The 15,912-nt window shown below is 44.7% G+C and overlaps 1 protein-coding gene across 6 annotated transcripts in view; it reads left to right on the top strand.

Annotated features, from left to right (window-relative positions):
• Window positions 1-15,912, top strand: part of PLEKHG4 (pleckstrin homology and RhoGEF domain containing G4) — a 93,395-nt gene that overhangs the window by 46,117 nt on the left and 31,366 nt on the right. For all 6 annotated transcript variants that reach the window (XM_058422037.1, XM_040075054.1, XM_040075053.1 and 3 more), the window contains exons 8-10: window positions 931-1,047; window positions 3,231-3,329; window positions 4,303-4,451. In XM_058422037.1, coding sequence (XP_058278020.1) covers window positions 931-1,047; window positions 3,231-3,329; window positions 4,303-4,451 — 365 coding nt within the window. The remainder of the gene's footprint in view (window positions 1-930; window positions 1,048-3,230; window positions 3,330-4,302; window positions 4,452-15,912) is intronic.

The following is a 15,912-nucleotide window of genomic DNA, read 5'->3' as shown; positions in this document are numbered from 1 at the left end:
GTGTGTGGTGTGGTGTCCCAAAAGGCTAGAGAATAACAAATGCTATTAGTCCATTTCCTTATTGCCCCCATGTGGAAGAATTTGGAGTCAGGATGGGGGCTGCAGGCATGTGCATGCAGGGAGAGCTACAGAAGACATTAAACACATTGAACAAACACAAAGAATGTAGGAGGGAACAGAGGAAAGGCTAATAAACACATGGGCATGCAAGAGGAATTGGAAGCATCATCACAATTTTGTAAGGAGGTAGAAACTTCACACTGTGTGTGTGTGGGAGTTCAATGTCTGCACCTGAATTTGTGTCTGGGCTGGCTTCCATGTACCTGCAGGAGCACTTGTTGCTCTGGTGAGTGTAGAAATGCTCTGAGGTACTAAAGGATTGCAGAAGGCAAGTTACCTGTGTCAAGATCCAAGAAACTCTTGGAGCAGATAGCTACTGTGATGAGTGGAGAGTTGAGGGCAGGGCAGAGGCTGCTCTGTTAGACTCTTTTCCAGGAAGGGAGATGGGGAAGCTGGGGGCTGGGTTTAACCTCCCAGATTCTCCAAACAGATGCAAATCGCAGCACGACTGTGGGAACATCCGAGGGAGTTGCTCTGCTTACACCAGGAGGTACTGGCTCTGGAGAAGGCTGGCTGCTGCCAGACTTCCATCACAGATGTTCTGCCTGGTGAAACAGCGTGTTGTGGCCTGCATTCCTTCAGGGTTCGCCCACTGAGCTGTTCAGCAAGCTGCTCGAAGATTGAATTGTTGGTTTTTTTTTTTCCCTTTGTATTGTAGTGATATTGCAGCTACACGCTGCATGCTGTGCTTCTGTGCAAGATAGATAAAGAAATGATAGATTCTGCCTTTTGTTAACCCTCCCCTCCTCCTCCAGAACTCACACCCTAATACAAGTCTGCTTTTTTCTTTTCCTTTCTATTCCTATGCAGTTTGAACTTCTCACCTCCATGAAATCCCTCCATAAGCACATAGACAGCTCACAGCTGCCTCTAGAACTGGATGGGAGCTTCCCATACTGCCACCAGGACTGGCTAAGCTTCCGCAGGGTGAGTAGGGTGTCTTGTGTGCTTTGGTGTCTGGGAGAAGCAATGGCATGGTAACAGGTGGGAACAGGAGGAGCCTGTCAACAGCTGAACCTACAAGCATCAAAAGACAATGTTCCTGTAAAGCAAAATGTGTCTCTGGTATCAAAAAAATGCTAATACGGTCTTTATAAGATGGGTATGCACTCTGGTCTCTTGGCCTGACTTCAGGAACTAAAATTCTAGTTTTTTACTCATCTTCTTGAACTGCATTAATTCCTTCTATTCTTTCTTGCCTTCAAAATATGGTGAAGTCTGAAATGGAATCCTGTTTTGTTGTGATGCTCAGTGCCTCTTGAGTTAGATAGGAGGGTAGATATCTGAAACTAATCTCAAGAGAAGGTGTTAGCATCATGTTGCCATTGGACTAACAAGGTAAAGCTTGAGTGTAATAATGAGTTAAATCTTTTTGGTTTTGGAGCAAGTTCCCCAGATCAAGCTGTTACCTCCTTGCTAGTATCTGCAGTCCTTGCATGAGTGAGACTTGGAAGTTATGGATAATCAGATTTCTTCTTCTAGGAATATCTTTTACTTCCAAGCAGCAGGGTGTGTGCAGACTGGCAGAAGCCTGCAGAGGTGGCATCCATGGTACCAATACCCAGCTCTGTATGCACCTGTGAGTGCTGTGGACCATGTGCTTGTTGAATCTTTAAAGGCTCTGTTGAGTTATTTGGCACACCAAGATTAGACAGGATTAAATCTCTGTAAATCTGTACACAAGCTGGCTGTCTTCACATGGAGATAGAATTGTCACCTCAGCTTTCAGAGTATCCAGTGGTGTTTTGGCTCTGACCTTGCTACCCAGAGTGCTGTGTGGCAAAGTGCAACGCTTGAAGCAGATTAAGATGTCACTGATAACATCACTGTGGTGCTGGTGGCAGGCTTCAGAAGATGGGCTTGGCATGTGCCAAATGTTCACCTAATTTCCAACTTACTTTAGAACCCTTTTTTTGAAAAAAAGTTTATCTAAAAGTAGTTGTATGAACCTCTGCTGATGCAGTAGAGGTATGGAGGCCTAATCTTGGTGCCCAGGATTGACTTTGAGAAGTTGAAGTTTATTTGTCAGTGATGAAGCAGAGAAACTTTGCAAGAAGTTATGGGTTATTTTAATGGACAGAGTTGAGAATCTCTTGAGGGCTGAGGTGCTCTGTGTGTGCAGAAAGGTAATTCTTGAAGGAAGGACCATAATATCAGGCTACTTCTTGTCTTAGCATGTAAGACATTACCAAAGGGAGTAAGTATGGGAATCATTTTGCATGGAATGCCTGTTTATACTGTGTGATAATGACCCGTGTGCTCAGCTCCTTTAGCTCTGCAGCTATGTGGCAAACAGCATTTATTTCCTGTCTCAGTGATCTCACCTGCATCCTGCCTGCTAATCTGTCACTGCTGGCGGTGTTCCAGCACTCCAGGGGAGGAGGGAGTTCAATTCACTAAAGATTCAAACAACTGCTTTTTTGTTTTGTTTTAAACATGGTTATTTTGGCATAACTGTTTCTCCCTTCTCTTGATGTTAGTGGCTAGAGGGTGGCATCTGACAGTATTCAGGCTTTATATGATTTACTTTTCCAAAAAGTAGTGCCTCATGAGCCCTTATGAAATGTTTGGACTTTTTTTTTGTTTATTTTTCTCCCTGCTTCCCCCCCACCCTGAAGAGCGGAAGGATTTCAAATTTCTCCATAGGTTAAGGTGCTTAATTTTGGAAACTTTCCAGTTCCCTCATCTTTAATTTACACTGCTTTTAACACGAAGAGAAATGATTTAAAGTAGAAAAATTCCAAGTACTTGTTTTATGTTTTGTTTCTCTGAAATTCATGCAGTGTGATTCATCTTCATGGAAAGTTACAAGAAATGCTAATAGAAGAATGTGAGACATGGGTGGACTGGGTTTTTTCCTGTAAAGCATGAGCTATCCAAGCCATGAGTTTCTAAGGTCTGCATGGAGGCCTTGGTCTAGTGTGATGCCATCTGAACCTTCTTATGGGCCTCTCTGCTGATACAGTCTCACTGAATGATATAATTGATCCCTTGTATTAATGTGTTTGATCCTCTCTTGATTTTTGTACTCCTAAGCTTCTGCGAGCTCAGAGGACCTTTCCTGTCAGCTGTGAGAGAATAATCTCTGCCTTGGTCTTTTCTTCTTGTAGAAACTGGAATACTTGCTACAACAATGCCAGGGTGTTTGTGCCTTCCTTCAGGGAGCTATTAATAAAGTGGAATCTGCAAAATTACCAGAAAAGGCTGAGGTAAGCATGTCACACACCTCAGATCAGAGGTGGACCTGAGACAGAAGAGAGCATGAGACTGGATAGCTGCAGAAAAGCTGTAGCTTTGAATTTGCAAGCTGTGGTAGCAGGGTTTCCCACTACTAGTAGAAGCTAATCCACGTGAAGTGATAGAGGCTTCAGTGGGTTTGGAAGGAAATCTCTCCAGCTGGGCTTCTTTCTGATGGATGCTTGCTCCAGCATTGGGGTGCATTCTCAGCAGCTCCAGAGCTCTGTAGCTAATACAAGCTTTGGTGTGCCAGGTACACAGCAGCTGCCTTGGGCTGTGCCACATCAGGTCAGCTTAAATAGCCTGGAATAAAATGAGGTGAGCTTAGTTCTCTGATGTGGTTCCAGCTTTGCTGCCTCCAGTACACAAGTTTGGAAGTGGGCAAGAAGGGGAAGGGTTGAAGACCAAGCCTATGTTTGTCACAAACTTTGTATTTCTCCTCTTGAGAGGCTGCTGTACTCCTGACATGGTAGGGCATTGCTGCCAGCTCTGCACTGAGGGTCCCAAAAGTAAATTATGGAGGATATGGTAGTGGCCTTCCTGCACATATCTGTATATCCACAAACCTTTCACGTGCATCTTGTCACAAGGCTTGGAGCCACGCACATCCAGGCTCTCAGAACAGTAGGAGCTAGGTTTAAGTGGGAAGTGAGGCTGGAAAGCTTATTTCTTCTATGCCCAGCAAATGAATGGAACAACAATGCTGGGAATTGGGTCACAATTTTAGCCTGGTGGGGAGCCTATCAGGAGCATAATGAGGACAGTTTATCACTTTAGACTTGTCAGGCTGGAGAGAAACAGCTATGAGAACCAACCTCTTTTCCTAGAGCAGGCCCAGGTGAGCTGTAGTTTGGGTGTGTTTTGGTTGGGGTGCTGGTTTTTGCCTGTTCTCTCATTGCCTGTAGGTTGCAGTAACTGCTCACCTCACTCTTGTGATCCCTGCAGGATGCAGCTGTGCTGCTGAGGAATTCAAGGCAGTTGATGAAGAATGTTCTTGAAGATGCAAGTTTGGTCAAGGTGCAGCAGGAGGGTGGAGCGCTGCTGGCCAGACTGGGGAAGGAGGAGTCTTGTGTCACCCTTACCCAAGACTACAGGTAAGCCTCCAGAGTGGGAGGAGATGGAGATGAGCAAAAAGCAGGTGCTGGGAGACTCCTTGAGGTGTTCCATCTTTGATGTGGGCTGGAGAGCAGCTTTGTGTAGCAAGGAATTAATGTTGAAAACAACAAAGGTGAAAAATGTAATGAATTTGACTCCTATCTTGATTGCTTCTTCCCCAGTCAAAAAACTAGTCCAGGTGGATTCACTTAGATGGTTCAACTTCCTTTTTCAAGCCAAATCAGACTTATCTTCTGTAGTGGAGAGAGAGCTGGATATTTTGGGTTCCTGTAAAACACAAGCCTTAATTGATGATATGGGTGATGAATGTTTAGGTGCAGGCCGTTATCGCTGTGTGATTTCCTAGGACACTCCTTACACAAGGGGATTTCCAGGGCCCTTAGCTGGGAGCAATGCTTGCTGGCTGCAGCAGGCTCTGATCTCCTGGCGCACTGGTACAGTTTGCACAAACAAATACTCACTGCCCATTTGCAGGGTGGTATGAGAAGCGGGGTCTGAGAGAGCCCAGCTGTTTGACATCCCCAGGGCATTGCACAACTTGTGTTTGTACTGTTAAAACACCTGAAGCCTATCGGCATGAGAAGGCCTCTGTGCTATGTGCTGTGCAAACAACAAGGTAGAAAGGCAGCCTTTGCACCCAGGAGCTTCCAGCCCAGTGTGAGATAAGCGCTGGCATGTGGGCGCAGGTGAGGGTGCAGGGGGTGGCAGGGTGGTGTGGAATAGCTCCAATGCATCCACAGCCTTGCTCTGGTTCAACTCCCTGTTGCCATCACAAGCTGGGAGGTTTGAAGGGAGGGAACGAAGAGAAGATAACAAAGTAGTTATGGAGTATCTGAACCAAACACTGTGAAAAGAACATTTCTCTTTTAAAATTCAGTAAGTGGATGACAGTGCAAGTTCCTACCTTTAACTGGAAGAAGAGGATCGACATTTTGGTCCAGAGAGAGGAGCGTGGGGGCAGGCTGTGTAACTGTTTCTGTTCCCTGCTTGCTGTCACTCCTGTCAGGAGCTCTGGCAGACTATGCAGACACAGTTCTCTTGCTGAACTGGTGAAGTAATCTTGATGCAATTTGGGGTTGAATTACTACACTATAATATCTTCATTCTCACATGACACGAGAAGCACAATAAGGTGGGATTTTGTGCTTTGTTTTGTTTTGGTTTTTATTATTATTTATTTTATTTTAAACAACACAGCAACTTTAGAGTCCTAGGGGAATGGGGAGAATGTTCATGAGTTTTATGTTTTGTTTTGGTTTTAAGCTAAGCCTGTGTTTTTGTGCAGGGAAATTATCAACTTTGAGACCTGATCTGACAATGCCCCTAAGGATAATTTACCGCTTTGATTACTTTAGCAAGGGCAGGGGTGGGGAATACACACAGAATTCTCTGATTGTACAGTGTTTGAGTGCATGCTGAAGCTGCATGTTCTCTGCTTAATTCAGGTTATATTCATTGCCTGCCAGTGTGAAAGGAGACTGTATGCCATGACTCAAATATATATGGCTCTCTCCAGCTTAACGAGTGTAAATGAATATAGCAGGAGAAAGTTATTCTTTTCTTGGCTTGCAGTATTTTAATATTCTTCTAACTTGGGGCAGAGGACTAAAGAAGTCCAGTCATTGTTCCACGATCCCTTCAAATGGGAAAGCAAGCCCTAATCACTTGGCTAGACAACTCTGCATAAAGCACTATTGGTTTTGGGTCCTCCATGGCTTTGCAGTTACTCCTTTCCTTTCTGATGTGCAGCTATTAGAGGTTCTAAGCTTTGCTAATTCTGCAAAGGTTATGGTTTTCAAAGGCTTCTGTAATAGATATGATCAAAGCAGAGTACAGACGAAATACTGCAATTGGCCAACTAAGATAGCATGGAGTGGCTCTTGATGAATGCAGGTCCAGTGTTCGATTTCTAACCGGTGATGTGTTAAAAAGGGAACAGGACTGCCTTTGTGTGCGCACTCAGCAGGGCTTGTGGTACTGCTGCTCTGAACTTTGAATTGTAAAATGCTTAACAGCCTAATTCCACACCCATTCTCCCAATACTTAAAATAAATTATTTACAAAAGCAAGTCAAATTACTTTACTCTTCTGAGCCACCTTTTGGCTCTTTTGTCTATCATGTGTCCCATTGTTGTCATTTTTTATTGTCTCGTGGGGTGCAAAAATCTGATAAAACAGAGTCATGACTGCCAGAACTTCTTAGTCATATGTTGTGGCCAGTTGTGAGCAGGTGACTGTCTGACTGTGCAGGAATTACATATAAATGGAGAAGACGATTTTAAGAGCAGTTCTCTGGACTTTTGGCTCCACTTAATTAAAATATGCCAACGACAAGTGGAGAACTAAAGGTAAAATTATGATTTCTTTTTTTTTTTGAGAATAAAGATGACAAGCTCATCTGCACCTTCACCTTGGGATTAACCAAGCGAGGGGTTGACTTGATATTTATTTCAGGTGATATCTTTTTCTAACTGTCACAGATGTCATTCTTGCTATTTTGTGGTTTCATGTGGAAAAAGGACACCAGGAGCTGGTAAGAATAGAGATGGATGAACCCTTCTGAAAGTGCCTTACCACAGGTTGGAGATAGTAAGGTAAAACAGGCAAGGAAACAGGCATGTACTCAGTGCAGTCAGATGTTACTGCCAAATGCCTTCTAAGAGCACATGGCAATCAAGGATTGTTTTAGTCTTTCTTTAGTAATGAAACTCTTCTCATGGGATTGGTTGTGGAACCTTCTTTGCTTGCTCTGCCTTCCTGGAGAGCAGAGATGCCCTTTGGAGTGTTTTGTGGCACAGAGCAGTGGGACCTCACTGCTACTCAGGTCTGACCTGGAATTTGTGAGGCTTTGCTAAGCCAATGCCACAGGTTCTTTCCTGCAGAAGTTGAATTCATTCCATTGAAGATGTGGGCATGGTGGAGAGATGCGTTGTGCTCCATCCATTTGTTTCACTAGGAGATTATTTAAGAGCTTCTGGGAGTGTTTCCTGGATGGTCTCATGCTGAGATGCTGTAGCACCACAGCAGTGGCTTTGACCAGTAACTGCTCACATTGTGAGCTGATCAGGAGTCTTCATACTCGTTTCTCCACCAAGTACCACTGTAAAAGATAGCCTTACCCATCCAGCTGCTTATCCACAAAAGGAAAGACAGACTTCTCCAAGCAGTCTATCAAACTCTGCCTTTTTCCAGCTTAGGAAGGAGGAGCTCAGTTACCAGAATACACATCCTGCAGGCAGCTCATTGCAGGGAGTTGGCTTAGGGGCTGTGGTATGCTCAGCTGGTCCCTTTGAGATCTCCCACCTCCAGCAAGACCAGGCTGAATTTGGCCTGGAGTTGCTGTGGGTGTGGCACTGATGAGCCGGTATCTTTGTGGCGCCTCTTTAAGTGCTGTAATGATAGGGCTGGCCACCCAGAGGTGCAGGGGGACTGCTGGAGGTGGCATTGTCACTTGCTCACTGTTGGTGGATTTAAAGCCGGCACATTTGCCTTCACATCATCCACTGCACTGAAGGCTCAGTGTTTCTCCAGGTCTGTTAGCTGAACCCTTCAAGGTTTTGCTGTCCCAGTCTTTCTCTGGTAGCCTACCTGAAGTTCCTCTTGGTAAGTGTGGCCAAATGGCACGGAGACCTCCATCACTTCAATGCTGTTAATACGTCTTTTTGCACTTTCAAACAGGATTTTTTTAATAACCACAGTCTTTTTAATAAGGTACATAGAGTTGGTTAGCAGATGTAGCTTTGGCTTCTGGCTATCTAGTGTAGCGATCAACTAACCTGTAGCTTGCAGGCAACTCACTGAGCCAGCTGTGAAAGGTGGACTAATGTATTGCTGCTTCTGTAGTGGATGTCAGTAACTTACAGATTATGATGGAAATGTCAGAGAAGTTGCCAGAAAGCAGGCAGCAGCAGTGGGAGCTCTTGCTGATGTGGGGCTGGGAAGCAAGGCCAGGATCCTTTTAACCTGGTCTTCAGCCAGATGTTTTTCACTGCTGTTCTCATTATTGCTACTCTTCCAGCATAGCCAAGAGCTGGAAACATGTGCCTAGACAGGTGCCCGGTGAATGGCTTTCGTCCTGCAGATGTGTTATGAGTCACAAATAGATTAAAGAAGGTAGAACTATTTTATATGAATATATAGATAGTTTATACTAGTTTAACCAGAATGCACCTGCCTGGCTCTACCACAAACCCGTGTTCTCACTGTGGCACAGGAGTGGGATTGTGTCATGCTCTGCATGGTGATGGGCAAGATAGTCCCAAGGCTCGAGGTGAGAGCTGAGAGGAGAAAAACCTCAGATGGTGAAGGAATGATCATGTTGAGTACTTGGCTCTGTGCAACATGGAACCAGAAAAAGCTTAATCTCTTCCCCCAAGCTCCTCATCTGAAAAGAATCTGTGCTTGCAAACTGTGAATAAGCAGCTTATAAATAGATGGATGAGTGAATTCTCCTTTGTTTGCAGAAGGCAGTATAGTTAGTTAGTCTCTGTATTTTGAGGGTGGAGTGGCTAGAGCCAGAAGCTGGTTTTGTGAGCTGGCTATTTTTAACTTGGTGATCTAGTTGGAAGCCCTGGGTGGGGACCTGAGCTGAGCAGAGGTACTGAACAGTAGAGAGCAGACTTCCTGAGCAGCAGCTGCCAGGTCCCTCGTGCTGGACCTGATTTAATTACAGTGACAGAGGGGGTGATCTTACAGCTAAAAGCTCCATAGTTCATGTTCTGGCTTCCACACACGCTACTGAGAGTCTGGGTCTGCTTGAAGCTGTGGCCAGTGAACGATGCAGTGGGGTGTAGCTGTGTGGGGCTGCAGACCTCATGTTTGTGGATCTTCAGCAAGGCTCTTGCTAGTAGCAACTCCTGGGATGTTACAAAGCCTGCATGTGCCGTTCTGCAAAGTGGTGTACGAGCTCCTTGTGGTGGAAGTAAACCTGGATAATGTACAGGCTCTCTGCCCGCTGCCACGGGACTGCACAGCACCGTCTGAAGCTTGGGTAGAGTCAGAGAGACTAAGCTGATCATCCAAAATGTGGAACAAGTTGGGAGCAAGGTTAGGGTGGAGATAGGTGTCTGGTGTATAAATCCTAGCTTGGGCAGACAGATGACTGGACTTCTTGGTTTGTAAGGTACAGTGTGTGCACTGTCAAACTGACAGCTGCTGCTGTGGGTCGAAGCCAGGCAGCTTACACTGGGAAATCCATCCTGGAGGCATTATTGTCTTCTGCCATCCCCTTTCTGCTTTAGAGATGTGTGTCTCCTGTGGCTTTGTGTATTTGTACATGCTTCAAAAGATGCTAATACTTGTGTCCCTCTCACTGATGGCAGTTGAACTAGGCCTGCTCATCTTTGTGCCTCTCTGGGAGCTTTGGATCCTCTCATGCTACCACTTGCCACAGTGTGCCCTCCTAACGTGATCTGCGAGAGGCACCTTTCATTGTAGGGTCCTTCCCATGTTCCTGCTGTGGACCTAATCCTAAAACCTCCATCTTGAGACAAGATGTATACTCAGTATGCCTTTGAAGGTATGAAAAAACGTGCTTAAATTCTGGCCTCAAAGGCTGCCACGAGACGCCTGTGCGCTGTTGCTGGTGACACAGAAGGTGCTGACGAGCACTGAGCCTTTGGCCGAGCAGGGGTGGCAGTGCTCTTCTCTGGCATTATTTGTTTGTGTCAGGTGGAGGGAGGAGCGCAGGGCGAGATTTCTACCCAAACACATACTGTGCTACTTGGTATTCATTTTGGTTACAGTCTAACCTGTTCCCTCTGTTTGCGTGGTGGTTTTAGCCCGGTAGAAAGCACTTACACTCGCATTAAACAAATCTCGCTGCTCCGCACATAAAGGAGTGTGGAGCTGGGGCTGTTGTCATTCTGAGTGCGTGAAGTGCTGTGAGACGTCAGTTGTGGCATTTGGAGAGAGCTAAAAGATTGCAGAGTTCTGTCTAGGTAAGTTTTCATTGTCCTCTTGGGCTTTTTATGAGATGGTTCCCTTCAGCTCCCTTTCTGATTTTATTTTCTGCTGTCTTATGTCCTAAATCTTCTTGGATTCAGTGAGAATTTACCCAGAAGACTCCAATTTTGCTTGTTTTTGTTTGCAATGCTTGTCATGCCAACATGGCATTAGGTAATTAATGACACCCTGTGTTTTATCTGTTTAAAAAAAATTATGGAAAAAATTTCGAAAAGTTTCCAGTATAGGATGTTAGCTGAACGACCTGACATTCCTGCCTCAGCCCAGGCTATCCCACAAGCACCATTTTTATATAACTATGTTGGGAAAGATGCTTCTGTTGCTGGGCTGGTTAATAGCACAGTCCCTGCCATTATATGGATCATAGCCTGAGAAGTGGACAAAAGGACATGTCAATGAAATAGAGATGTGGCTTTGAATGACAGTGTGGATGTATTTGAGCAGGGCATCTTGAAAGCCTGGTGGTCCCAGCTTCAAGAACACAGCTCTTAGACTGGTGCATTTGACCAGGATATCAAGTATAAACATATGCAAGTTAATGTACATTAGACAAGGTTTGGAGGTAGAAATTTTTTATAGCTGGTAGAAAACCACATCTTGAGGCTCAGTGTTGCCAGAATGGTGTTTCCAAATCCTATCCAAGGCTCCACTGCACAGGGAACTTTCTCTGTAAACAGGCTACTTGTTGGTTTGGGATTTCTTAAAATGTTTTCGTTTGGTTTGGTTTTTTTTCCCAGTCAGTTTTATGGATAGTCTGAACACAGTCTTATTGTAACTGAGTGCGAGTCAGGCAGGAGAAAGAAGCAAAGGTCACATCTTGGGACTGTTCTTGGACATTTGTTTAACTGTGTGCTTTGATCCCTTGGCTCTTAAAGGGATTTCTGAGTCTCTTTCTGCTAAAAACACGCTTAAACTAACTGTGCTCCAGAAGAGAATTCTCTTGGCAGTTGTGGTCTCCAGTGTGTTGTATTATTGGTGGTTTGCTCCCAGGTCCTCCTGGTGAGGAGGGATTCAGCCAGGTCTGTGGTCTCAGCTGATCTGCTGGTCTCCTCCTCAATGGGAACAGGCATCCCACAGGCAGTTGCAGGTTTGGTGTTTGACCGCTGTGCCTTTGTAAAAAATGTACCCAGTTCCTCAGATACTTTTATCAGGAGATTGAAACCACCATGTCTGTTTGTATGCTGCAGAGAATAATTACTTTATTTAGCCATATCTGCTTTAGCTTCACCATGGCTAGTTTGAATTTTAACCTTGGCTGCGTGTGAAGCTCTCAGCTCAAAGAGCAGGACTGTGTTTGAGGTTGACCTCCTTTTATGGGCTCATTATAAATACGACACTTATGTAGGTTGCTACCAAAATGCAGTAATGGCCAAGAATGACATTTCTCATCCTGCAAGACATCCCTCAGGCACACAGGCCTGTCCCTGCAGACCTGTGGAAATCCTGGAAGGATTTCTTCCAGAGGCATTGCTCAGGACGTTTTAAGCGATTTGTAGCCAAAGTATGAGCAGACACGATCTGGATGATGTCCTTGGACTAATCCATTCTTTAAACCTCCTAGTTTCCAGATCCTATTCATTTTCTGCTGAAACCTGCAGGGGTATCGACAAGGGAAGTTCAACACCAAGAGTGGAAGACTAGATGAAGCTAATGTAACGTCTGACTGTGTTTCTTCTAAATTGCAGGACAAATCAGATTAAGGATATCTGATTTTCCCAGGACAACTTAGCTGCCCTATACTTGCCCAAACTCCATCAAATACATTACTGACATGTAGTACTTCCTTCCATCCATGAATTTTTGCCATTTTAAAATTGACCAAGGCTGGCCAGAGGATGAACTCTTGATTTCAGCCCTTTTGTTAGATCTGCTGTTCTTGCTGTTTATCAAAGTGGTTCTTGAAGGGGCAGGCATCAAGGACAGACAAGAATAGTGATGGTTCTGCTGCTTCCTTTCCTGTTTGCATCTCGCTGACATCAGCAGGCATGGCTCAGGCAGCACCTGCTTTTGTGACTCTGCTGGATGCTGCTTCTGTGGTCATCTATTTTTTGAAAACAAAACAGGTATTTTGCTTTGAAAACTAAAGTGTAACTCTCCAAGGCTGGCTGTTTTTGAAGAATGGATTCAGACAGAAATGGTCTTTCTAAATTGTAGGTTTAAAATTACCCTACCATTATACAACAGCTTGGCACTTCTCCAGAAAAATGAAGATATTTGGAACCTTTTCCACTGAAATTATAATTGCCCAATGAAAACAGGATTTGGGGAAACATAAACTTGACATCAAGCTACTCCTTTTTGCTATAAATTATATTGACTCCCGACTATTGCAAAATTGCTTTTGATGATTTGACCATGGAAGAATGTAGTAAAAGACTTATTACCACACTCCCATGTGCAGGGAAATTGCAATGCATCCACACAAATCTGAGCTGAAACGAGACTTTCCACTGACTTCAAACAACTCTGCCTTTCGTGCTCAGAATTGCACAGGCCACTATTAAAATATCTTTAAAGTCTTTAACAACCAGGTGTTTCCTTTGTGTGCCAGGATGGAAGTCACTTTTTTCTTCAACCAAATTTTCAATATTTGGTTTGTTTACTCCAAGCTGCCTTGAAGGTGCTGAAAGACAGGATTTAAAAACTTTTGAATCTGAGGCTGAAAAAGAAATAGATATTTGTGTGAAGTATCATTTTTCTCCATAAAACTGCCTGTTTCAGGATATTGTGAAGTTTACTAGCGTGCTGGAAATCATTTAGGAAGTTTTTAAGATCTAGATCAGCAAGTGGGTGTGTGTGTAAACAGATAAACAGATGTACAGAGGTTTGGGAGAACAGGCTTAATGCCCAGTAGATCCTCTCTGTGTGCACTGAAGTGCCCAAGTAAATCAAAAAAACAAACTTTCCCATGGATTGTGAGTGATTTCTTTGTTTGGCTCAGTTTGCCTACCTACTTTATACTACAGCATGGAAAGGCTTATATTTTCCTCTGTGTAAGAGAGTGAAAGATGAATGTTAGTCAGAGAGCCTGTCCGGCTGCTAAAAGTGAACTGTCAGGGGCTGACAACATATGAATGGAGTTACCTTGGAGATGCAACAGAAGATCAACAACTAGATGTTGAGGTTTTAATGAATGCCTGCCAAGCGAGGCAGAACGTGTGAAAACAGCGTGGCTGGTCCTTGAAACAAAGAGCTGATGTGCAGGGTGCTGGAGGAACTCGCAGAGGAGCAGGAATGGTGTAAGGCCACACCTGAAGTTGTTTGAGGGCTCTGAGCCCAGAGGAGCTGCTGGGAAACATTTTTTCTGTGCATGTTGTTTGCAGTTGCTCAGAAGACCATTGGCAGGACCATGAGAAGGGGCAGCCTTAGATTGTGGCTGATAAGGGCATCAATAGCCTGCTGCAAGCATTCACAGAGGAGAAAAAAAAATTCACTTAAATGACAGGAGTAAGGGACTTTGGCTTGTATAACCCCAAACAGCCCAACTTACTGCTAAGAGTTAATTTCCAGCCTTCTTCAGAACTGAATTCTCTGTCTAGTCCCTGCCTGTAGCATAAACTCCCAAGTTCATCCTGGACTGACTTCAGGTAAGATTGAGATGCTTGTGGATCAGTAAAGCAGAGGTTTTCTCTGTGTCTTCCGTAACAGGATGTCACTTTTGGTATCATTGAATCAGCTGAGATAGAGGGAAGATGGCTGATGTGCGTAGATGTGTAGATTCTGTACATCTCTAGCAGCCACATTATTTACTGAGATACGTATTTTATGATTACATCCAATGGGGCAAAGGGCTCACTTCTAAACTGGAGCTCCCTTCTACCTTCTGCAAATGCATATGAAGGCTTGGTTGGATTGAGATCTTCAGAGGCAGGATAACCCCTTCTGTAGAAGGAATGCATGGGGCCAGAAGTGTTGTTTGGGGTGGATTTTTCTCAGTCCTTTGGTTGGGCACCAAGAAGTTCACTCAAGCCCCTTCTCCTGAAATGGGTTCCTCTCGGACTTTGCTTGGTGGGCCAGCAGGAAGGAGTATTTTGTTGCTGCAGTTTTGAACCTGATTTTCCCTGAGGGGTTTGCTGGTCATAAGGCCAGCACTGATCTCAAGTGGGCTCTGAGTGACTGGTCTTTTCCACAGTGGCACAGTGAATTAGCCTCTTTACACAGTGACCTTGTGGTATGCCCATTTCTCGTTTAAAAAAACCTTGAAATGTGGGTTTTGTTAGCTTTTTAAAAATTTTAATTATCACTTCCTATCCTTTTACCTTGAGGGTGATTTTTCCCCCCACATAATTGCAGTGTTGTCCTCAGGAACGCCTGTGTTTTGTGACTTTGGGAAATGTGCTGCTCTGCTAGAATCTCTAGTATTTGTCAGGCCTTGCAGCCCAAATTGCTACTGACTCCTGTCAAGAAAAACTACTCAGACTTAAAACAGTGAGGGGGGTGTTTCCTCTGTGAGGTATGGAAAGGGGCAGAGTGGGACTCCTTGGCCCCCATCCCCATATCAGATCATGCTCTGTGCTAGCTCAGGCAATGCTAGAGCTGGAACCCTTGTCTCAGCTCCCTGTGCCGTCAGGTTACATCTGACAATACCATGTTAAGTGCTGAGGCCATAGATGCTCGCTTTGTCACTGGCTTGGGTGGACATAAGCACTCCAATTACAAGGTCTAGCAGGTCAATCTGGCTTGCTGATGAGTGCCATCAAAGAAGTAGCATCAACACCAAAGTGATTTCCATGGAAGCTCAGGGAAAGGTTTGAAAAATACTTTGCCTCATGAGGGGGTAATTGAAAATGTTTGCATATAGCAGCATGGAATGCCTGAAGTTATAGGCGCTTGATTGTCTGTGCCAGCGGGAGGAAGTGTTTGCTGTATCCATGAGTTTTCCTGAGTGGATGAGGGCATTAATGCCAGCAGGGAATTCAGCCCTGTGGGAGTAAGGCCAAAGGGTGTCTGCCTGTCTGGCCATCAATATGCTGGAGACTCAGAAAATGGGACTTGACAGATAGGCTCTGCTGCACAAAACCGAACAGCATTAATGGTGTTGCCAAATTTAGCTAGCAGCCATCGTCCAAACTTTTTCTCATTAGCTGTCCCAGCTGTGTCACTGCTGCTGACGGGAACTGGCCTCCACAACCTGCCCTGTAAATACTTTCCAGAGCTCAGCTTGGACAATGATTATGACTCTGCTGCTGTGAGTTTCCTGGGTTGGATCTGGGCCTGTCTGTAGGAAAGGATTACAAAACAGAAGGCTCATATCATCACGGTTTGTTTATGGTGGTTTTGGGAAATGCCAGAGCAGCGCTACAGCTCGGATCTTTCCATTGAAGCCTTCAGATTTTCTGTACAGGACCTGTCTGCTCTGCACTGCAGTAGCACTGATCTTAGTCCAGAAACAATTCACGTTATTTTTGGCTGCACTTTGGAGAAATTCATTCAGTCTAATGGCATTTCAAAGAGGAAAAACAAAAGTATCTAGGA

The sequence above is a fragment of the Hirundo rustica genome, chromosome 11 (assembly GCF_015227805.2).
Source record: "Hirundo rustica isolate bHirRus1 chromosome 11, bHirRus1.pri.v3, whole genome shotgun sequence".
In the NCBI taxonomy this organism is placed as follows: Eukaryota; Metazoa; Chordata; class Aves; order Passeriformes; family Hirundinidae; genus Hirundo; species Hirundo rustica.
Note: the sequence above shows the minus strand (reverse complement) of the source record. Positions and strands in the feature narration are given on the sequence as shown.